The following is a 25,424-nucleotide window of genomic DNA, read 5'->3' on the forward strand; positions in this document are numbered from 1 at the left end:
AATGGCTGTCCGCCCTTTTGCTGATTTGGGGCAGCCTTGTTCTTCGCCTTGGAACCTCCTTGATCCTGCTTGATCTTGAGCACCAATTGCTCTGTAGCAAGGGCAGAAGCTGTGAGTTGCTGCAATGTATGTTTTGGGTGCAATTCAATACCCGATCTATAAGCAGGTTGCAATCCAGAACGAAACTTCCTCTTTCTTTCCTCCTCAGAGATTAGCATGAAGGGAGTCACTTCCAGCAACACTTTCCAAAATTTGTTAACATACTGTTGCACACTCTCATTATCTTTTTGTTCCAGCCTATCCCACTTTTGAGTGAGAGTTTGCTCCGCATTGGGTGGCAAGAACTGAGCATAAAATCTATCTTTGAATTCCTTCCAAGTAGAGATGGGATCCTTGGTGATCTTTTCGGTGATCCACCAATGGGCAGCAGTCCCTTTTAGAAACATGCTAGCATGGCGCACCTTCGACTTTTCTGTAAAGTCCTCATCGCTAAAAGCAATGTCGAACTGTGCCACAAACGCTAACACCTTAGAGGCATCATGTTCACCATGAAAGACATCAAATTTGACAGATTTATCACCTGCTTTGAACTCCTTGAGCTTCCTGGCATGAGGCTCATGGTCCTCTCTTTTTCTTTTCCCCTTATCCAACGGGGTAGCCCTGTCTGCATGGGCTCCATGGGCCGTCATAGAAGCTTCATGGGGCACGGTGGCATGTGCTCCACGGACTCGAAGCTCAGATGCATGTGACTTACCTGCATATGGCATAGTCTCTCCATGAGACAACTCAGAAGGCAAAATTTTTCTGGAAGCAGACCTGTCACCATGAGATACATATCTTGCATGCATGTGACTTTCGTGCCCTCCATGAGCACTGGCATACATAAATCTGTCAGGCTTAGTGCCTTGGGGAGAGGATGCATGACGAGAGGTGACAGTCACCTCTTCCTTTTGCATAAAAGATTTCAGCCTCTGGGATGCGGGATCTCCATGCTTCAAACGAGGTGGATTTCTGAATTTTAGCTCTCCGTCATCCCCCTCTTTGATATCACCTTTGCGAAGGAGATAGGCAAGTGCCAACTCCCTTGGTTTCTTGCCCACTTCACGAGCCATTGATTCAAAGGTTACATCAACCATAGCATCAGCCTTCCTGGCTTCAATAGCACTTTGTAGATGAGGATCTTCATGCAAAAACTTCAATTCTTGCTCTTGAGCCTGCAAAAGTTTTCTCATATGTTCCATTTCAGCCCTCATAGCTTCAGGCTCTTGTTCAAGCATAACTGTCTTTCCTGGAGACAGTTGACCCTTGGATTCACTATCCATAACCCTTTCAAGAGGCTTGTGCCTACCACGCAGGGCATCAGACCCACGAGAAGCACTAGATGGACCCCTCGAATTTGGTACTTCCAAAGGGTTGCCTTGGCTATCCATTGTGTTCAAAGTTTGCTAAAAGCGGGCTGTCCAGTACACAGGTTCGTTTCCCCACTAGGAAGAGGGAAGCAACCGTGCTCTGATACCAATGAAACCGATCCCGTCAAGTGGGAAAGACTCCGTTGGACACCCACACGCTTAATAGCACAACTTTAAAACCACAAATATGAAATGGACAACTTAAAAATAACTTGAACTTTAAATGAACAGAAATGGAAAGATGGACACCAGCACTGGGGCCGGAACGGGCCGACCCCCCCCTCAATATATGATATATTTATTGGGAGTATTTAATGAATACAATGCTCCATGGGTTCTGAGAACCAGATAATGTCCATGTACATATGAAAACAGTACCAAACAAGTAGGCTCGGATTTCGATGAAGAAACTCGAAGCAGAACGACCACTAGTGTGGCCCAATCTCTGCGGTCCTGTGCTTTCACTGGACTCCGCGGAGAGCGCCTCACTGGTGTTCCGAGACCACGCACAAACAGGCGCTCTCGTACTAACGCCTGGCTCTCCCGATCTCAGCACCTTTGGACCGAGGTTCTCCAATAAAGCTTGGACAACCCGGCACCGAACGGGTGTTGGCCGAGCGGAATGGATCTTTTATCAGATTTAAACATAAAATACTTTATTCAAATCTGAAAGTCACTTACTTGTAGATGGTTGATATGAAACCAATACTCAGAGTATGATGAAGTCTTCCAGGTGATGTGAAGTCTCCTTGATGAAGATTCAGTCTCCTCGTGATGCACTACCAAGGCAAGAAAAACCACAACCACCTGTTGTGAAAGAAGGAGAACTCACTTGGAGAAGAGGCCGGGCTATAGTGTGGAGAGAAGATGGCCCACGTTTGCTTGCAAAAGAACAAGGCAACGCAGCCAGTGGGTAAACAGCCGCCTGTAGGAATGCTTCCACCTGTAGGAGTAGTAATCAAAGCCTGTTGGAAGAGGGTACCCAGCAGCCTGCGCAGCCACCTGAGAAACAGTGGTTGGCCTGGCTGCAGCCGCCTGGTGATGCAATCAATGGGGCAGCCAGCCGCCTTGGAGAGGACAAGCACAGCCTGTTGTGTAAGGGAAAAACAGTCGCCTGTAGAGGGGCAGGTGCAGCAGCGGGAACAGAGGGTACAGCAGTAGTGGCAGCCAGCCTGTTGAGGTGCAGGCGCAGCCTGCAGCAGAGAGTGAGTGCCTGCTGTAGGTGGTTCAGCTATACAGAGGAAGCCGGCAGAGGATATGTGCAGCCACTTGAGGCGTGTACAGCCTCCAGCCACGATGGAAGAGATGGCCGCCTGGTTCCTTTTCGAAGGGTGATGAATCAACGTCAGGAAGAAGCGATGCATCCACACTTGAGAGAGAGGGATTTCTTTAATAAAATTAAAGTGAAGATTCAGCTAGAGATTTCCCACGCATGCATGAAGGGGGACTAGTGGGGGTTGGTGACCATGCCCACCCCCACACTCACTTAAAAGTGAGGCTCCCCACCTTGGCCCCAAAGTGGGTGCCCAAAGGGGGTGCCCACTTTTAAATAAGTGTGAACCCCTAACCTTATAAATAAAGGGGTTAGAATAAAATAACATTAAAACAACAAGTATCATATACTTACCACCTGTTCACATGCACTGAAAACTTGTCAGAATACAGGGCAAACTTCACGACTCACTGGCAGGCGTCCCCGCTCAGTAAGTAACACGTCAGGCAGGCAAACACACAAATACATGTCATGCGAAAACAGTTTCAAGCATGCAAAATATGTGTGCATGTGCAAAAAGTAACATGGACATATCTCCCGTTCATGGAACATGTACAAAATATCTGTCGGCACAAAACTGGCACGACATTTAATACATAAAAACCTGGTCTTCCTATGGAGTGACAGTCCCATAGGTAAGACACAGTTCCAGGCACGAGTTTCCCTATGGTGTGACAGTCCCATAGGTAAAACACGGCACGAATACTGGCTCTTCCATGGCGTGACAGTCCCATGGATCGAACACAGTCCAGGTCATACACGGGTGGCACTGATCTGGCTCCCGTCCATACGACACCATCCTGCTAACACACGGGTGGCACCAGTCTGGCTCCCGTCCATGTCAGCAAAATACTGGCCTCTTCACATGAGACACCGGCCTGGCCTCAAGTGAACGAGACGCAAAAACTAGGAATGGACCAAATGGTCGGCCAATTGGTGACAATTTACCTACGACTCAACTTTAATTATTAGGTTTCCAGTTTCAGTTTAAGTTTTGTTTCAATTTTCCATGACAATGATATTCAATGGATACTTGTAATCATCTTTTGTCTCATACACCCATCGGGCCTTTTGTAAGACGTAAATAGAACTTTATTTCTCTCTCTCTCTTCACAACCCCAAGCATCCCGACCTTCTATCCGTGAACTATAAATCTGGCATATTCTTCGCCGACATGGAGAGCTCCCATCCCAAAGGAGAGATATTACTACAGCCCTCCGATCTGATTGGAGGAGGATGGCATCATTAACATAGTCTTGCTATACTATCTCGCGTGCATCCCCACATAGTGACGTATTGTATCAGCCATCTGGCTATCGCAACCCTGTTAGTTAGTTTTTTTTTTCCATGACTCGGTATTCTCATGGATTTTGTGTCTTACTTTTTAATTGCATAGACCCTTAGAATCTTTTGAAAATATTAATCTCTCTCTCTCTCTCTCTCTCTCTCTCTCTCTCTCTCACCCCAGAAACCACAGCCCACCATCACAAGTTTTTCATCTGAACCAAAATGGAGGCCCTCATCTCGACAACCACGAGATAGCCCTGACCCAGATGCCACCAGCCAGCGCACACTGACAATGCATGTGCCACAAGTGCCACCCCACCTCCCAAGCGTCTCCCTAGACACAGCAATCCAGGTGCAGCGAGCTAGTCGCCCAAGACCCACTTGTCCGAGGAAAATGCTCCAACCCAACAGCTTCAAATTCAAGAGATCCTCAAAAGATACAAGAATGCCCCTCCCTACGGAGTGGATGTGGAGAGCCTCTATACACTCATAGATGTCAGAGGACCCACTTTGATGCCCTCACATTGTAGCATTGTCGCATTGTACCGCTGGCACTCTGGCACTTCATGGACGCTTTTCGTCTCGTTGACCCTTTGTTCTTTTGAAGACATTAATAGAACTTTCTTTCTTTCACACGCGCACACACAAAGTTCCCCCCATATTTAAAATTTCCCCCACCTGTCAATTCCCCAAATCCTCCAATTTTCCCAAAATCAAAATCTCCCCCAATTTCCAAATACCCCCGTTCTCCCAGTATCCAAATCCCCTAATTTCCCTCACCTCCCCCAGTCCCCTCAAATCCACCAATTTTCCCAAATATCTATTTTCCCCAATTTCCACCATTAGCATTTCCATACCAAACATGAACATACTTAATGTGCTTATCCTGATGCATAATTTGCGTACTTGTTCAAGACACATACCGACCTAAATACCTAAGCACCTTGCTTGTCATACTGGAAGCAACCAGCAAAAGCCCTTTCTCTTCCTTTTAGCCTTGGATTTTCTAAGCTTTCAACTAGTGCAGGTAGTCTACACTACATGATCAGCAGATTTGAAAAAACATGAGCTCTGATGTAGAGGTTACATTTCCTTGTATTATGTAGCTAAACACACCTCAGCTTCAATAGATGGATCACCATGCTCATTCTCGAATCCTTCATTCAACTCATCATCATCTGGCTGGCCCATTTTACTCTGCAACAAGGCAATACGTTATGTCCAAACCTCTGTAACAAAGGCTTGACAGGAAATCTCAATGAAAAGATAAGAGGTGCCTGAACACATGCATGAAGCCCCTAGTGTACACTTGCATGCTCGCATGTAAAACAAAACCAGATTGAAAATGCTTACCAGATCAGCCCTGATTTTAAGTATTTCTTCTTCCAAAGCTTGGATGTGCTTGGATAATGACTGCAACAAGCAGAACAGTGTTATTAAGAACAAAGCGAGGATATTTTCAAGCTGGCAAAATTATCATTTCCAGGAGCCTCCATGCCTTGAGAGTCTTTGCTAGCTAAAGCATAAAAGGTGAATATCATCTGCTAATCTTTCACAACAGGGCTGTGTGTGTGTGCTTTAAACAACACCCCCACCAATCCCCTTGAGCTGTGATTGAAAACATCACTTTGAAACATAGGTTTAACAATAGCACGTTCCCTTAGTCTCACAACTTTGTAAGATGAGGACCTCATCAATACGTACCGCATGCCTCTGCATTTCCAAGGACCTCTTGAGCGCTTTCCGTTTGGTAAGGAGATTTCGTGGTCTTAGCTCAGTTGGTCGTTGATAATTCTTGCCACGATACATTATAATTGCCTGACCTTTGGCTGTAGGTACAACTGCTACCAAAACCCCTCCACTTTCATACTCTAGCATTCTAGCAGTGTCTTGAAGCTGCACTTGGTCCCTCTCCTTCACCAAAAGTTTGACCAATTCCCTATGCTTCCAATGCAAATGCATGTTCTCCACGACACCATCAAAAACCCCACGCCTACCTGCAGTGCAAAGCATTTGAACAGTGTAAAACATATCAACTATGACATTAAAAAGCCTGTAACATTGCACCAAAGATAAGAGAATCCACCTAAAAGCAAGTAGGCTTTCATCCTTAACCCAAGTCTTCGAAACATAAACCTTTCCTCCTCTGTTATGGTTTCTGTGTCAACAGGCCGTCCAATGGGCTTCATGGCGACCTCTACCTTTAGACGATCTCGTTCTGCCTTCTCTTTCTTTCTTAGCGCCTAAAGATAAACAAACATGGAGAAGCTGGACAGAATTTAGCTGATCTCCACGCATCACGTTACGCCATGTAAAGTCATGAATCAACTTAGGATGGCAACTTAACCAGCTTACAAGGTCAAGCTTCTTTTCCATTTGGCGGGCCAATGTAATACGCCTGAGCTTAGCAGCCTCTCTTTTCAATCTATTTTGTTCTTCGATGTCCATGGTATGCACCCAGGACGGTTTAACATCCGGTGCTTCCTTGCCAATGACAGCCACACTTGGTTTAATTCCAGAAGCCCGCTCAACTGCAATGCTTCTCTCCTCGCGCGCTTTTTCTTCCTGTTCTTGAAGATTTTGCACCATCGCTTCTCGCTCTGTGAGAGCAGCAGCCACCTTTTGGGGGAGGAAATCTTTCCCTCTGTAAAAGGTTATGAAAAACTTATCTCGGGAAAGGAGAACCCCTCCTGTGAGTCGCTGTGCCCAAGGTTAACCAACACACCACTGTTAGCTGATTTCAGATCTGGTAGTATGTACGTGTGTGTGCATGTGAGGACATGAGTGCATGTGTATCAGATAATGTCAGATCTCTGTGTGTGTACCAGTAGCAGGCAGGTGTGTATTGAATGTGTGTGCATGCACACATGCATGCGTGATAATGTCAGATCTCTCTGCGTGTCCAGTAGCAGGCAGGTGTGTGTGTGCATGCACACATGCATGCGTGTGTGTGTTTTTTTTGTCTGTGTGTGCGCCCACGCACACGCACACGCGGACATTCAGAACTCAAGGACATTCAACAAATTCTAACCTTGATCTCCTCAGACATTTTTTCATTGTTTGTGTTTTGCACGCGCTTCTTTACAGCAATCTTTGCAATCTCACTCTTTTCCCATAACTTCACCATAGCAGCTGCAAGACCATGATGGCCCCTATTCCTCCCTTCCTCAATTAACCCACAAGGAAAGCAGTACAAAAAAACTTAGTCAATGACCGTGAGAGTTTCTCAAAAAGAGGACAACACAGACAATATATTCTCTTAAAGTCCTGTCATAAAATCTCAGCATAAGACAAGAGGGAATACCTAGCACAAAATGAGGAGCCAAAGGCCGAGCAAGTCGTCGAAGATCAGTGAGCTCCGCATCGCTCAACCTCGGTTTGACTCCGAAAGGCACAAGTCTGAAGGGAGGTGTATAGTTAGGAATAACAGGAGGAAGTAAGTCCGCATCCACAGGAAGTGGCTTTAAGCCTGTCCAATTCTCATATCGGGGTCCCAAGCCTTCCAGGATGCTTTCAACCTCCATCTCGTATTCTCCTTTGTCCTGAGAATCAGACACCATGCTTACATTTATGGTGCTTGTTGCGTTAGGTTCTGACATGCAGCCCTTGGAAATGACAACCTCGTCGCCTGAATCTTGATGATCAAGCAAGGCGCTCTCATTATGGACATTGGCACGATTCTCTCGTGAGATGAAGCCCACCACCTTTTTCTCCATGCTGGTTGCCATACCATTATCTGCATCATAACCACTGCCTCTGTAGATTACTATTACATTCCCGGCTCTCCAAACCACCAAGCCCCCAGTTTTTTGCTGTTGCAAAGGAGAGCACATACAACAAGATCATATAAATATCAAGACAAAGTGGCCCAAATGTAAGGAAGAAGCACCAGAATTGGTTAACTACTTGGCTCAAAACAGAATTCTATGGCCAGACTAGATGCTCATAAATTTTTTTAATGGCTTACCTCTAGATCTGTCTGTGTTTTCTTTATGCTCATTGCTGCTGGCCCTTCACACTTCACTTTGACCAGCTCGCACGTTCTCCATTGTTCTTGGATACTGAGGGCAATGCTCTTAGTGACCCCAAGCTTCCCAATCTTCAGCCGTTCTTGCAATTGAGCACCCAGCAAGCGAAGCCTTTTCAACTCATGGGGTGGGATGGTGAGCTCTGCTCGCGTTGGAGTTCTTGCCCTTTTCTCCTGCATGAGCTTCTGCTCTTCCTCGGCCTTCACGTCCCTTTCCCATGGAAATTTGGAACTCGAAACCTCTCTGTCAAGTTCCAAAACTGGATGGTCCGATGGCGTGCTCAAGTTCTTGCCGGTGGCCACAACATTCTGATTAGGTGTAAAAGAAGACGCCTCGTTTGCAGTAAGAACAGCTGGCGGCCGTACATTTCTAGCCGTCTCGGCCGGGTCAAATGTTTGCTGGATGGTGCGCAGTTTTTCCACAATCCGTGCCATGGCAGACTTGTCGGCTTCGGCATTTATGCTCCTTGTCACCTCCTCGTTGTCCTCTGCTTGTGTTTCCACATCAAGGGAACCCTGCTGCCATGGGACTTCGTGTGCTGGGACATTGGGGCGCTCTCGAAAACCCTGTTGCCATGGTGCGGGCCGAAAGCTGTGAGGCTCTCCATCTCCAGAACCTCGACGGACCTCACCTGATGCTGCATTACCTGCTCTCTTCTGCCATGGAGGGGGTTTCTTTGCTAAACGCTTTGCGGTCCTGTGAGGCTCTCGCTCCGTTTGCTGGGGGCCTTCCTCTACTTCTGCGACCTTAGCGATGGCGGGCCTGAAGCCTTTGCGCAGGCGATGGCAGGGTGGATGCAGGAACAATGAGAAGGAAGTGTAGGACCCAGCCGCGCTGCCTAGAGACGCTGGTGAGAAGCTGATCGCAGCAGGAGGCGCGTGTTGCTGCTCTACACTGGGCACTGGAAGCAGAAGACGCGCTGCAGGGGCAAGCGCCATCTGCGTAGCCAACTGATAAATCATATCATGAGTTTGTCCATGTAAAGTTTATCGACGGTTCCTGCTTCCGAGCTTCATTCCACCATGCGCATTGCCTAGCTATCCACAGTAGCGCCGTTTCACATTGTGGCCGAGTGAAGGCCGGACACGGAGAAAGGTCATGAGCATTGGCCACGACATCTAATCCACCTTGAATTACTTTATGGATTGCCATGCAGTAATAGTGATTAATGAGATCTAGGAAACGCAATGGCTAGAAGTTGGTAGAGATTATCGTTAGTAGGCACTCAGTGAATCATGTTGTGATATTCTATCCTTTCCTGTAATAAAATGCACAAGTAGTGTTCAAGAAAACCTTTAATCAAAATTAGGGAGAATAAAGATCTTCATTCTTGCCAAAATAGTGGCCAATAAAGGAAGATCTTCATTCTTGCCAAACTAGTGGCCAATAAAGGAGAGACCAAATAAGAAACAACAAACGAAAAACCTAAGCTCACTCATTTATCTTGACTAAATCTAAATGAAGAACAAGCTCCAGCCAAACGCAAGGCAAAGATTCGGAAGCTCAAGACTTAAATGGTATAAAGATCTTTGACATATACCAAGCCAATTACTCATGAGATTTACGTCCTTGGAATCTAGTTACAGCTTGAATGCATGATCATTGAGTTTGTACATGTTTATAATTTGTGGTGTGGCTACAACCAGTTGAATGTATATTTTAAGTATGGATAAGGTGTCCAGAAACCATGTCCACCATATCTTCAAATATTTGGTGCATGTAAGATGGCAGGCATGGAAGTTGTGGATAATAATGCATAACCACCTCCTCTATTGGGCCTCTATTCATGTCAAAGCATAATATCTCGAGATCATACCCTTCACATCTTTCCTTCCTCTTGTTAATGCGAAGCACGATCAGCTTCATGAATTAGCATGTTGTGACTATTGTGTGCTACGATTATTGTTGGACTAGGTATTCTCCTCCAAGCTCTAATGCATAACAAAGCTCTTTCCTTTATTTCTACAATGTGCCAATGTGTCAAAGACGGCTAGATGGAAGAAAGGAAAGTTATAACATATATGTGAATTCGATGCCTACTCACTTTAAAACGCCACTGGGGTAAACCTTCTCTTCATTGGCATGTATGTTGGGTTTACCCTTAAGACTAGTCTCTCGTAGACATATATATATATATATATATTATAAACCCAACATATTATAAATATGTTGGGTTTACCCTTAAGATAGTCTCTCATCGACATATATATTCTTGCATATTCTTCAATAGCATATAAATATGTTGGGTTTACCCTTAAGACTAGTCTCTCATCGACATATTTAAACCCAACATATAAATATGTTGGGTTTACCCTTAAGACTAGTCTCTCATCGACATATATAAACCCAACATATAAATATGTTGGGTTTACCCTTAAGACTAGTCTCTCATCGACATATATAAACCCAACATATAAATATGTTGGATTTACCCTTAAGACTAGTCTTATATATGTTCTTGCATATTCTTCAATAACGGGAATTATGTGTGTGCCATGCAGATTGTGCATCAATTGGTGGGAGATTCACACCATCATAGGCTATGCTTACATAGCCTCCTATTGTATGGACACAATTGTTTTGCTTCCATCTCTTATAGTTTTGCACAATTATGTAGGTGACCAACCTTGTACGCTTTGCTACATTTTCCCATAAAGTCCCTTCACATGCCATGGGCATTAGCTCCTCCCATCATGGACGTTGTGCTCTAATCGGGTATGGCATTTGTGGTTGCCTTTATGGATTATTAGTGTAAGCCTCAATGTATATCCTTGTTTTGCTAGGTTGAATGGAGTGTCACTAGGTTGAACGGAGTGATCTCAAAAAATGCTTTGCTTATCAATTTTGGCTTTACCAAAGGATTACCTATTTTTTATGATATCTTCATAATCTATTTTTGAGAGACAAGGCTTGTATCACTACCTGTAGGTGGCCGTTTCTTGAGGAGCTTAATGTTGTGAACATTATGTAAATCAACTCACCACATTGAGAGGACTTTACTAGTAACTCCTTGGGGTTGAGAGGGTCTGTGCGAAAATCCAAATGAGGAGAATAATAAGAAATGTTAGTTTGTTATTTATTAGAGACATTTCAAGTAGTTAGGTGAGTTAAAAGTAAGAGTGGGGTGAGAAGGTATTAACCTAGTAGTTAGAGGGCGGTTTACTGGATATGTTAGTGGTGGCATATCTTCTTCATGTCTCCTATCTCATCAACCATAGGTAGTGGTGGTGGTTTCTTGGAATTAAAAAAAAGACTCTAATTGTGCCCATTCCCCTTGATCTACAATTTGGGACTACTCTATGTGTTCAAAGGCAAAATCATTAAGTAGAGATGTAAGCATGTTAGATCTTTATAGATAAAAGCATTTCTCTGTTTGAGTCTTAGAACGAGCATGCTCACTTCTAACCCCGGCTCGAAAAACAAAAAATCTTTATAGATATATCGATATAATACCATGCAAGGGGGTATTGTATACTTTCATGAATTTTGAGGTATAAAAATGTGTCATAGGCCTTTAAACATCTATATGTATGGAACAATTCCAGACTAGCCTACATGACATCTAAAATGGCACGTATCGAGGGCAGGTTGTCTAGAATAGATAGCTCCAAAAAGTCTTTGTTATCATCTAAAATGGTGGAGTCTTATAACACTCTACACTAGGATCTTAAGTTTATGACTATTGGATAGAAAGTAATATGATAGATAGCGGAAGGATCAGATAGGTAAAGCTCAACATGAAGAATAAGCATAACTATTGTAGGGTAGCTATCTGTATTCTAAGCTATATTAGCCGTGTCATAGGGGGTCAATGTTAATGGTAAATGGAGGCATAGAGAGGGTTAGTGTAGCAAAATACAAAGAGAAAGTTTGAGGAGGGACCCTTAGAGTTACTGATAGAGTAGCCAATGTGGAGGCTCTCTTAACGAGCTTGTTCAATTATTATGTGGTCTCTACTGTGGGTTATGGCTAAGTCTGTTGAACAAGTTGTTGTTGCAGTTGAATAATGGCATACTTTCTTTCAGATTCTCTTGCTATATTTGCATAGAAGCCTACATTTCAACCTTTTCCTTTGCAAGCTCACCTTGAGCTTTTATTATGTCAGCATACGCTTCTTATGTATGTTCCTGTAGGCAGATGTCTGCTAGAGGTTTTTAAGCATATGCTCTTTTTCTTCTTGTGCCTATCCCACCTGATTATGTAATGTTCTCATCGCTTGAGCATGGCATTTTTTCTTTGCTTTTGTTATTCCTGCTACTTGTTGGGCAAGATTTGTGACCTATGCTTTTAGCTCCCATAATCTCTTTTCATAGACCTTGATCTTGCCCTCGGCATGGGTCAGCCATACACCTACATCATATCAAGTTTCCATGTTCAAGTTTGAGGTCCGTTTAAAACTTCTCCTAGACTTTCGTGAGCTCTCTTTCTTTGTTGTATAGTTGCCCTTGCATATCTTAGATCTTTCAAGGCAGCCATGGCTACACGACCTTCAAGGTGTTGAGAGCTCATGTTTCTCCACCCAACCTTCAACCAAAAACTACACGACCCTCTAAGTTGTTTGGACTCTCTCTTTTAATAGCTACATGCCCTTTGCATGTGCCCATCCACTTTTACTAGTGCCCGACCACCCTTTTGAGTCTATTACCGGTCATTTTGGTTCCCCTAAACCCCGCCCATGCCTTTTGAGTCTATTACCGGTCATTTTTACTAGTGCCCTAAACCCCGCCCATGCCTTGTCCAGACGGTTGAGCTCTCTAGGCTCCCAGTAATACTGTTGTTGTGACATTACTCCCCACTTAGCAGGAGTTTTTGTCCTCGAAAACGAAATTCAGGAACCTCTTTTTGAGTGTGCTTACCTTTTCCCAAGTAGAACCTTCTTCTGGTCTATCCTTCCACTTGACTAAACACTCCTGTCGTACAGAGTGTCGAATTATTTTCTCTTGGAAATCTAAGACTTTTTCTAGTTCGTGTGGTGAGGATGGGGGTTCAATAATTTCTATTAGGATCTCTTGAAAGACTGATGAGATTAAAGTCATCACCCAATTTCTTTTTCAGTCTACTGACGTGAAAAACTGGATGAACTTTAGAGCTTTCTGGTAAAGCTAACTTATAAGCAACACTACCTACTTTTTTAAGTATTATAAATGGACCACAATACCTTGGAGATAGCTTCAGACTTCTCCCTGTTTTCAAAGATTCAAAATGTTTGGGGACCTTTAAAAACACTTTGTCACCTTCTTTAAAGATGATTTATCTACGATCTTTATCTGCATAATGTTTAGCACAGTCATATGCTCTCTTAACATTATCTTTTGCGATTTTCGTCATCTCTTGGAGATCTTGAAGAAAATCTTTAACTTTTTGTATCTTTTCTTTCTTGAATCCAACGGCCACTAGAGCTCGCAATTGAAAACCATACATCAACATAAACGGACTAAATCCCGCTGTTGAATGTTTAACACTATTATAAGCAAATTCCAATATAGGTAAAAATTCTTCCCAATTGGTTTGCTTTTTGCTTACATATGCTCATAGCATGTCTTCCAAGACTTGGTTGAATCTCTCAGTTTGACCATTGCTTTGAGGATGATTAGCCGTACTGAGCATGGTGTCCAATCTCTTAAACATAGCACACCAGAAATGACTATTAAACTTTGTATCTCTATCACTAATTATATCGGTAAGTAACCCATATAGTCGATAGATATTCTCAATGAATATCTATGCTAACTCAAGCGTAGTCACGATTGTTTTTGTTGGAATAAATCGGTACATTTTTATCAACCTATCTACGACCACACCCAAACCAAATCATGGCCTATGTTCGTTTTAGGTAATCCAACTATAAAGTTCATTGAGATACTCTACCACCTGCCATTTGGGATCTCTAGTGAGCTTAGTAAACCACCTACCTTTAGGCATTCTACTTTATTAACTTGGCACTTTTGGCATTTTAAAACATAGTCCTAGACGTCCTTACTTAAGCAGACCAATAAAATTGTCTCTTAGCTAGTGCATATGTCTTTCGTATTCCAGGATGACATATAAAATACAGTGCCTAATGTCTGAGACCGAAGGTATACATACTCTACCTTTATAAAGTGAGTAACCGTTATTGATGGAAAATTATTCCAATGATTTCTTTCATCACTTGTAAGTGATATGTCTCCTTGAGACATCTCTCGAGACATACCGCTAGTGGAAGTGTCTGTCTCGTTAACGGGGCTATCTTTATTTATAGTCAAGGGATCCCTCTTCTCTATGACACTCCACACATGGGCATAATGCAGATCATCATCAATACACTTCCCCTTAAGTGATTCCAAAAAATCACTCTTAATTTGAGTAAAACTCAACTCGTTAACCATGGGCATGCGACTCAGTGAATCAGCTACCACATTGTAACGTCCTTTTCTATATCTCAGTTGAAAGTCAAACTCTTGGAGCAACTGTGCCCATCGAGCTTTACGTCCTTTCAACTCTCTTTGACTAGATAGCCATTTGATACTCTCATGATCAAAGACTATCTCAAATCTGGCACCATATAAATAATGACTCCACTTCTTCAAGGCATAAATTATAGCATATAATTCCTTTACTTAAGCTTAATAATTTTGTTGAGCTCTATCCAACTTTTTACTTTCAAATGCAATAGGTTTCCCCCCTTGTAAGAGGACTGCGCCTACTGCATCATTACTAGCATCCGTATCTCTACCACAAAGGGTTGATTCGGATCGACAACTTGGAGGATGGGAGCTGTAGCTATAGCTACCTTAATTTTTTCAAAACTTCTTTGCTAGGAATCCCCCCCAAATGAAGGTCTTTACCTTTCCTTTAAGCTGATTCGTTATTGGAACAACTATCTTAGCATAATCTCGAACATACTTACATAGAATCCTGACAAACCAAGAAAAATTTGTAATTCTTCTAAGTTTGTGGGATGTGGCCATTTCAATATGGCCTCAACTTTCATTGGATCCATACGAATGCCATCTTCCGAGATTATGTGCCCTAAGCATTGGATTTCTTTTATGAAGAATTCACATTTACTCTCTTTGGCATAAAGTGAATACTTCCTAAGTAACTCAAATACTTGCCGTAAGTGTTTGAGATGTTTTTTCTTAGTGCGACTATAGATCAGGATATCATCTAGGAAAACCATGATAATTTTTTCTAAATAAGGTTTCAAGACACTATCCATGAGTGTCATGAATGTGGCCGGAGCATTAGTCAAACTAAAGGGCATGACTAAAAACTCATAGTGACCAAACTTAGTTCGAAAAGCAGTCTTTTGGACATCCGCTTTCTTGTTAACCCATTTCTAGGGTTAACAAGAGATACCACCATTATCTTATATCAAGGATTCAAGGTAGATACACCAAAGGATCATACATTCAAGATATAAAGCAATGGTGTCCAAAGCTACAACTTGGACGGGTGCCCGTAATGGTGTAACGGAGTATTTATGGCCATTCTCGCTTCAAGAGTGTATGGTAGCAAGTTAGGATGAAGTCCTAAGTGATGTACTTCATGGATATATTATGAGAGTAGTCATTGCAATAGCATTAGGCCTCTTATGAGCTAAAGTGCCCGGTCGGCCACAGTTTAAGTGAGTGTGAACACTTATGGCCATGTATATAAGTGAATATCTCTCATAATATAACATACTCTTCCATTGTGCAATTAAGTCTTGCTCTTGCTCTTGCTAATATGCCATGTATATAAGTGAATATCTCTCATAATATAACATACTCTCCCATTGTATAATTAAGGCTTGCTCTTGCTAATCTCCCTCCTTAATGCATGCTAGTGAGAGTGTGTGAGTGAAGTGAGATGAGAGAAGGGACGAGTACCCATAGTGCAACGCGACGGTGTGACAACACTTGCGGGAGCACGGTGAAATTGCTTCTCAAGGAGCTGTAGAGCTTGGAGACCTCAAGGGTTACGAGCTCAGCCATTGGAAAGATCCTCATGACAGTTGTGGTACACCAGGTAATCTCTTGTTGAATGTGTTTCAAGGGGGGTTAGGGTGAGCCATAACATTTTTGGCGCCGTTGTTGCCGGGGAGTCATCCCTTGGCTTTTTCCATCGTTTTTCCTCTAATCTACATATTACTCATTGTCCATTGTCTTGATTAATGGTTTTCCATGAAAAAGATATGGATTTGATGGTGATTTGTGTGTAGAATAGCTCTCTTTTTTGCTATAGTAAAGAGTACTTTTGGCTTAATTTTTAGCTTCATTTGTTGTTTTTGTTGTTGTTATTATGGTTTTTCATGTTCTCAGGGCTTGCACATAGTTTATATTAGGCTTAGTTTGCATCCATTGTATTAAACAATGCAATAGAATGTAATTTTTAGTTAATATTAACTCTTTTTAGTGCTAAACGTAGAATGAAAATCATTAATTTTAGCTTAATTATGTTGTTTTTTTTGGAATTGTTTGCCTTAGAGTGTTAGCAAGCATTAGGAGTAGCTTAATCTTTTAAAAAATTTCTTAAAACCATAAAAAAATCCTTGAATTTGATTAATTTCTCTTAATGGACTAGTTTTTATCATTAAGAGTGATTAATCTTGCTCAAGGGACTTAAAAATCAGAAAATGTGTTAATTGGGGTCTAAAGTGATCATGTGAGTAGTGGAAAATAATGTTTTTGAGTGTTTTGAGAGCATCTAGACGTATCACATCAATTTCTTCATCAATTGGAGGAATTTGACTCTCTTTGCTTAATTTTACCTTAAAAGAGGAGACCAAAATTAAGAGTCTAATTAATCTCCTATTTTAGATTAATTTATACATTTGTTAATGCACATAGATTAGCATTCCCTTGCTCTATCCAATGAGGTGATTAATTGTGTGAATTAATCATAGATTAGTGGTTAATTAGAGTCCTTGATTAGTGTAAAAGAGGAAAAGATTAGTGAAAAAATGCCTATATCTCCTTAATTTTAAATTCAAAAAACATCCCCCCCAAAAAAGAAATTCGTATTTTCCACTAGACTCCAAAAACAAAAGGTTCATGCCATGAACCATTTCTGCACTTTCAAGGCCTAAGGTTTCACACCCGAGGAATCCGCGTGCTGGAAAAAAATAAATTGAATTTAACTTTTTTGTGAAGTTCGGTTCATGGCGTCGTGAAACACTCCGTTCATGCTAAAAAAAAAAACCGAATTGAATCTTTCTGTGAAGTTCGGTTCACGGCGTGAAACCCTAAGGTTTCATGGCATGAAACACTTCGTTCACGCCAAAAAAAATAAATCAAATTTAACTTTTCCGTGAAGTCCGGTTTCATGGCGTGAAACATTTCGTTCACGCTCCAGCAAAAAATAAATAAATCGAATTTAACCTTTCCATGAAGTTCGGTTTACGGCGGCGTGAAACACTTCGTTCGTGTCCCACAAAAAAATGAATTTAACTTTTTCGTGGAGTTCACGGTGTGAAACCCTAATGTTTCACGGCGTGAAACACTTCGTTCATTCTCCCGCAAAAAAAAATAAAAATAATAAAAAAAATATGTGAAGTCCGTCCGGTTCACGACGTGAAACACTTCATTTATGCCCCTTAAAAAAAAACTCTAGAAAACACCCCTATTTGGAGGCTCGTGTCTCCTAAACCATATATCCGATGAAGGCGTTCTACAGCTCATTTTGGAAAGCTGACATCGAGCTCTTCAACTTGTTGCCATATATATAGGCAGTGATGTGTGTGAACACACTTAGGACCGCCGGGGCACTTTTTCCCTCCTTATGAGGTTTTTTTCCCCCGCTTGTATATACGCCCATCATTTTAGGGCTAACTTATCTTTGTACATTGACACAATCTAATACAATGTGTGTTGTGTGCATTCTTGCTTCTTCTTCTCCAAGCTTTGTGTGCTTTCCTGCAACCCTAATTCCAACAATTGGTATCAGAGCAGGCATCGGCTCCCAAGGCTACTTTGCTAGCACCCTCTGACTTGAGGCTAGGCTTCGGGTCAAACAAGCATCATTGCCTATGACAGTACGTAAGCATAGCTACCGACACAACAACATAGATTATCATAAGCTACCTTCATAGCCTTTATGAGAGGCCCAGCTCACCAAAGTCTTAAGATCTCAGATCTTCACACACGACTAGGTAATGAGACTGGGTTGTTGCAGCACAAAGCCAATACCTATGCTGAAGCACAAACCATGAATGATATTACCAACAACAACAACATCACAAACCTAGTCACATGCGTCACCTCACATCAAGCATCATCACCTTCATTATAAGGCTCGCAAGCTTCAGAACGAGAAAAGAAAAGCATCATCGCCGTTCCCAAAGGCTCAATACGGAGTGTACGCAAGCAGCCTGGTGTATCTCATTCATAGGCACATTTATAAAAATTAAAAAAAAATAACAAAGCTCACAGAGAGTAGCTTGATCAGGCTAAAGGGCTAAAGGCTAGAGCTTCCAACAGCCACCAGAGCTTGCTTCCCTGCAGGCTCACCTCACTTTCTCTTCTTGCTGCACAACAGCCAACAAAAAGATTGGAAGGCTAGCATTAGCATCATAGAGCTTGGAGCACTCAGCTTGGCAGAGCTGCATGTGAGGAGAAAAACAAAAATTACTTTTGAGAGAAAAATAAGGGGTGCCTATTACTATTTCTTAGGGTTTCTCTTACCCATTCACACCTACCCTCCTCTCTTGCTCATTCCCTATTGTCCCACTCCCTTACATTTTTCACACTTCATTTGGTCCATGCTTTGAACTATCATTGGGGCTATTTCACCTGCAGTCCATATTTCGGAGAGCGGATAATTTGTGGGCATATTTTATTAAGATTTTTCACATATGCTTTACATTTCGGGTGGTTTAGCATCTAATTTGAGCACATTGGGGTAGTACTTACCTGTGACCATGGGCTATTCTTACTACTTTTACCCTTCATTTGATCGCCATGGTGCGAGTTCACATCATCATCATCGACATCATTATATTACCATCTCATATCTTGATCTTAGGAGTGTCACGAAATGTGCTACGAAAGACACAAGACACAGCTGCCTTCAAATGATTTGTGTTGTAGAAGTATTGCAAATTCTGCAAAAGTAATGGCCCATACTATGATGGCTCTTTAGCTTGATTGGGCAAAGCACATGATGCTTTAATGATAGCATGCCTCGGAGCTCTTTCTTTAGGTGATGCTTCAATTATTAGTAACATGGCTATCAGAACACATGCTAGCCTCACTATCATGGCTAAAAAGTAGCCCAAATATGGTTCAGAGTCATTTTCGCACTGTTTTAGGTAATTTTGAGTGTTTTTACGGTCGATTTTTGTCTAGATTTTCAAGTCAAATCTTAAGGCTACTAGTCAGATGCCAAAACGATCGATTTTGTCCTTGGATGCTCAAGACGAGTTTCAAAGATCTCGATGCCGGCTTTCTAATGAGCACTAGAGCGTCTTTATCAGATTCATAGTGTGTAGGAGATACAAATCTCCAAACAGGGCTGGTTTCCAGACTTTTTTTTATAAAAGGGCCGACGGTCCCCCATTCACGACGTGAACTAGCAGGGTGCATTCACGTTGTGAAACGGACTTCACAAAAAGATTTATTATTATTTTTTATGCGGGGACTGTTTCACGCCGTGAGACGCTTAAGGGTTTCACGTCGTGAACCCTCAATGTGTGAAACAAATTTCACAGATTTTATCATTTTTTTTTGGTGCGTGTGAGGCCTTAAGGCGTGAGATGCTTAAGGTGTGAATCGTGAGACACATCCAACAAGAGATTACTTGGTGAACTGCAATTGTCGTGATTGAGGATCTTTCCAGTTCACCAAGTAATCTGGAAGAATAAAGACCTTTGTGTGGGGAGAATTGCCTTGATGTAGAGTGACGTTCAATGGTCTTTATTCTTCCAGAAGGAATAAGAAAGGCTAGTTAGTAAATGAAAAGGTTAGTGAGTTATTGGGATTTCTTAACGGGGTGGGGGTGGGGTTTTATTGTGAATGATTGCATTTTTATATTATTATGAACATGTTTTTTAAAAATATTTTTTGCTCACTTGATTTTTTGGTAAACAAAAGCAATGTTACGTTTGTGATTTTTGTTAGTTGGGGAAACTAAGAGATGTTAATGATGGGGAAAAACAGAAGGAAGGATCCAGAGGAACGTAGACAAAATCATCAGAATGAGATTTTGTTTCTCAATTCCTCATCTAATTCATTGAAGCGACATTCATCATTTGAAAAAATTGGCCTTTGATGAAGTCCCTTTTTGTTGCAGGTTTCTTGCCAATTCTTATTGAGTAGGACCTATTCCTCCATGATTCTTCCCATGTGATTTTTATGCTTTTATATATATTTAAGTGCTCTTATGAAGCAGATATACATGACATATAAGAATTGAGTCTCATAGACTCTTATTGAGCTGCTACTTTTTGTTGAAGTAGCCACTCATTGGCGAAGCTTGAAAGAATACGTCGACTTGTGAGGCTTAGATAGATATCTTCACAAAGGATTAGATATCACTGTGTTGTGAAGACTATCTTCGTTTGGGGAGGTTTGCAATTTGAAGGAAAGTTTTAGGCGATGGGTTGGACCATTCACTACGCGTTCGCCCACCATGGCCCCCCCATCCAGAGATGTACCTGGAAAGTTATCGATGGTGAGGTTCTGGTGCAAATGTTCTCTAGTGCATGAGTATATATATGTACTCATGAAGCAACCACTATATTAACTTAGCCAAAAGAATAGTAAGCTATAAGCTTAACAAAAATGTATTGACTATTGATCACTGATAGTTGTGTATGATAGCGAAGGCCATACGTGCGACTCCCTTGTGTTTTATTTTATTTTTTTATTTTTTCCTTTATTTTTTCTCTTTTTTTTCCCGTTTTTGGCTACCACCTTGCGAGCAAAAGGTTCTTGTCTACTCTCCTTTTTTAGAGAGTTGATAGTGATGAAAAAAGGTTTTAGAACCTCCTCTTCCATCTGGGAAGTTACTAGCATGCACTTTTTTCGAAAAATTATCTTTAAGAGGTCGTTCACGTGCATATAGTGCCTAAGCTAAGTAGGGCGAATGGACACTCGTTTGACCCAACGAAGAGAACACTAAGTCTCTTGAGCCTGTAAAAAACATGTGCTTGCTCATTAAGGAGCATTTAGGCAATCAGACATGGCAACGCGATAGAGGGATTGCCAGGGATCACACAAGGACTGAACCCAATGGCTGACATCTTTGAGACATTGAGATCTATGCCCCAAATGCACCTTCCGATACCATTGGCCATGCCTATAACAAGCATGTCATCAAGTTTTACACCCCCTGTCACTTCGATCCCACTGAACTTTGGTCCCTTACCTAACATCTTCACAAATCCTATAAGTACCAACCCCTTTTTTGGCTGCCCACACCTTGGACATACTGACTCATCTAGGAAGGGGGGTAGCCCAAGGACTCAGTGAGTCTCTCTCCCAAAACAAGAGCACTCACATACGGCCTCAGTGACTTATACATCAATACGATCGTACAAATTTCTAAAATTATGGGCAAATACGATCGCACAACTGATTCTGTTCAATTCATACAAATGTTTGAACAGAAATATAAAGTCTTTGGAAACCCAAACTACCCCACCAAGGTACATGCGGCGTTGAACTTATGTTTAAAGGAAAAAGCTAATCGATGGTTCATCACATTGATGCCAGCGCGATCAAGACCAACTTCATAACCTTGAAAACAGCCTTTATCCATGGTTTGTCAAGACAAGGTGATTGGTGGAGTGTAGTGAAAGAACTCTATTCAATAGATTGTAAACCAAATGAAACCATTAGAGATTTTATCCTTCGGATAAAACTCTTGGACTCACGATGTGAGTCATGGGAAAAATTAAACAATTCTCAATTGAAGCGATGTTTCATGATGGGCTTAAAGAAAAACAGCTTACACAACTTGATCATTGTATCCAACCCGAAAACATTCGATCAATGCTGTAAAGAAGCAGTACGTTTAGATGATAACATGCTGGAAGATGATCATGTGCTACGAGGTGTTTCTCATCTAAACCAAGTGAAGCAATGGCAAAAGAAAGATTAATCTTGAAATTGTCATTCCCCGAATTCTATGTCGCCTTGCCTAAAAGCTTTAAATCGATATCTCTAAGAGAAGATGAGCTCCTTCAAAACTAACCATCCTTAATGCCTCTGTAAGTGAGGAGAAAAATGCCTTGTGTTCAGTGCAATCACTACGACCATCCCAATCCCCATCGTGCATATAAGACACCTGTTTTTCTGTACTGCATATATTGTAAATCCTTTGATCATGATACTAAAAAGTGTCCCGATTCATCAACAATTCACTCAAAACCCCCATCTCATGTGCGCCAAACAGAAACAGTCCACAGAAACAGTCCAAAGGGTAGAAACTGCTCAGGAAGTAGTTAATCGAACACTTCAATGTTTCTATTATCGTGGACCTCACAAAGTGACAGACTACATATTTTGGAATACTTCCATGCCCATAGTCACTAACACTTTTGCAACCCATGTGTGAACGATGTGGCATTGATCACATCTTCCAAGATTTCCCAAGACGAGTTACTTTAATGCAACTTGTCCCACAAAAATACAACTCTTAACATCTTAAGTGTACAAAATGGAAAATTGTCCACGATACCCTCGAATGTGCTCACACGCTTACAAGCCAAGGCACAAGAAACGGTAAAAAAGAACGCAAAAGACAATACCTCAACATGGGTAGAAGAACATGCTTTAAAGCAGAACCCAAAAGAGAAAACAAAACCTTCTAAACCCAAGAAAAATAAGGAACAACAAACTATCAAAACAAAGGTTGAATTAAAGGACAGGGAAAAGGAGCCTATGAGTGAAGAACAAAAACCCAAAAGAGCCAAAAGCTACACATGATGTAGACGCATCCACATTAAAAGCCACCACACAAACTGCAAACCACAAAAACTACAAAACCCATATGTGCAACACGATACAAAAGCCCAAAAGAAAATTCAATCTCATCACATGGGAAAATATAAAGAAAACCTCACGATCCAAAAAAAGTCAGAAGATGAAACAAGTTCTAGTACGTCACTTACTGAGGATGAAACAAGTTCTCTTTACTCAGTGCACCTCATAGACCAATCAAGAAACTAGAACCCACCCAATCACCCCAAATTGAAAATCATGATCACATGACATATGCGGAATGCAAAAAGCAAGCTCAGGAGAGCATGCTTAGCTTGGTTGAGTGTCTTATAGGATCACCGGTTGTGATTGAGCCTAGTAATGCCAAACCGAAAAAACAACCAAAATATAAAACCAAGAGGCTTCAAGAGAAAGACATACTCTCTATAGAAGAGTCATTCCGGTTGAGAAAGCAGGTGAGGAGCTCGATAATTCCCTTACCAAATTAAAGCAGTCTCTCAAAACCTCATTTGAAGGAATGCTCTTCTCTTATAGGTGAAGCCAACGTAACATCAACACTTGCGTCTTTAAGGGCTCAACATGAGTTATACCAAGACATAAAGAGCTCCATATAATGGAACTGTGAGGATTCACAAGTTTCCAAACATACCTCATTTAGAATTGTCAAAGGACCAAGTGTGCCAGTGTACACATTGGGTACTCTTGAAAAAGCTGAGAGCCAAAAAGAGGATAAAAGTGAATGGGAATATGAAACAGAAATGGGATCTGAATCTGAAACAAAAACTGAAATATCCAAGGGTCCTCTTGAAGATTCTATCATGATATAGTTGGATTTCCCTACAAGCAATGATGTTAAGTGCAAACGCGCATTGTTTAGCACTCGAGCTAGTCATAACATCATGACAATAGACACTTGGGTGTCATTGGGACAACCTAAACTTATCCCTATAGACAATGGTCTTGTAAGAGGAGCCAATGGACCAAGCATTGAAGTTCCAGGTTATTTAGCTATGCTACTCAAACAATTGGTGGGTGGAGATGTGGAATTTACATTACATGTTACCCTAGATTCCCTTGAGTATGATGTCATCCTTGGTGGAACTTGGATACGTGACTCGTTGTATTCAATAGATGAATCCATGCAAACAGTCACCTTGAACACTCCTGCAGGCAATATACCATTGCTATTATATACGGGAGGAAGAGATCTTGGAGGAGCTGGAACTTCCAACATCTTACTGAAAAGATCCCTAGGATTTTGGTTGGATTGGAAATTTCAAATAAAATCAACACAGCTCAACCGAGCTTTATCCAACACGAGAATACAATCTCATGACCCTCGAGTTATGGGATTTGTTAGGTCAACCAACACTCACGGCTTATCTTGAAAGAATTCCCTTTACACAAGACTTGAACATGCCATGTCTGGGGTACTTTGAACATACAATGTATATTGAAACTAACCCCCTTACTTGTGCAAGTTTTTTGTGGTTGAGTATGTGTTGGAAGTAGATTTGATCTTGGGGGATAAATGGACTATTGCTGCCCAAGCACCATTGTGCTTTGCTAGCGATAGAGTCATCATGATGGTCAACGATAAAAAGTTGACAATACCATATTGCAAGGAAGAAAATCCAACTTTAATGGATTTCTACAATGCTGAACACAAAAGGTTACAAGCCTCTTCCACAGAAGCCCCTCTACACAATGACCTACCATCTGCGTGTCAACAACTGACTCCGTTAGAGCATCTACTCCTTCAACCCCATCCTCACCTATGAAGTTCGATGCCAAAACCTCGCAATCAATAGCTATTCTTGAAGAAGTTCCCATAGCACAACCATCTATCTCTAACAAGGAGTTCCCATAGCACAACCATCTATCTCTAACAAGGAACTCAAAGGAAAAGCCCTAAAGCCTATGTATCTTTATCGACAAACCTCACCAAAGGAGACAACCACATGCTTGAAGGCCTCATCATTGACAGCCAATCCACAACAAGAGACTTTAGCCTCATCATCGTTAGCAATGCACATGAGTCCCAAAGCTGCAGCCTCAGCGCCAGCCAATGTGAAGGAGAGCCCCAAACCTTTTGCATTGACCAAAAAGAAAACTCCACCAAGACAACCAAGATCAAGGTATCTTAATGATATCAAGATGTGGGTGGAGAAGCAGCTACTTGTAGCTCAAGGCTACTATGAAGGCGCCAATCAAATTTGGGTGCCTCGATAGTCAATGCCTCTTCCTCAATGCGGCACTCAGAGGCCAGCCAAGGAAAAATAAAAGTACTCCACAACATTGTCCACAAAAATGCGAGTTTCTCAAACAACTCCACCAAGTCAACAAGCATGGGTACCAAAAAATTTATCGCAAGCATAAGGGTACTACCATAATAATACCAAATCTTGGATTCCCAAGTGCATCATAAAGTTCCCTAAGCTTGCATAAAGAAGGAAACCTCAGCACCGAGCGCATCAGCCACCAATTTATAATGTTCATCAAAGATGGGAGGCTATGCATA

General features: G+C 41.8%; 1 protein-coding gene across 1 annotated transcript in view; it reads right to left on the reverse strand.

The window, feature by feature from the left end:
* LOC147605135 (CRM-domain containing factor CFM3, chloroplastic/mitochondrial-like) overlaps window positions 1-9,067 on the reverse strand; it is a 53,491-nt gene extending 44,424 nt beyond the window's left edge. The window contains exons 1-8 of the mRNA XM_086794189.1: window positions 7,937-9,067; window positions 7,274-7,781; window positions 7,001-7,131; window positions 6,325-6,669; window positions 6,056-6,212; window positions 5,674-5,966; window positions 5,323-5,382; window positions 5,086-5,166 (exon numbers count right to left, since the gene is read on the reverse strand). Coding sequence (XP_086650315.1) covers window positions 5,086-5,166; window positions 5,323-5,382; window positions 5,674-5,966; window positions 6,056-6,212; window positions 6,325-6,669; window positions 7,001-7,131; window positions 7,274-7,781; window positions 7,937-8,959 — 2,598 coding nt within the window. The 5' untranslated portion in view covers window positions 8,960-9,067. The remainder of the gene's footprint in view (window positions 1-5,085; window positions 5,167-5,322; window positions 5,383-5,673; window positions 5,967-6,055; window positions 6,213-6,324; window positions 6,670-7,000; window positions 7,132-7,273; window positions 7,782-7,936) is intronic.
* Window positions 9,068-25,424: the final 16,357 nt, after the last annotated feature.

The sequence above is a fragment of the Cibotium barometz genome, chromosome 60, assembly GCF_041138505.1.
Source record: "Cibotium barometz isolate CiBa-2024 chromosome 60, ASM4113850v1, whole genome shotgun sequence".
NCBI classification, from domain to species: Eukaryota; Viridiplantae; Streptophyta; class Polypodiopsida; order Cyatheales; family Cibotiaceae; genus Cibotium; species Cibotium barometz.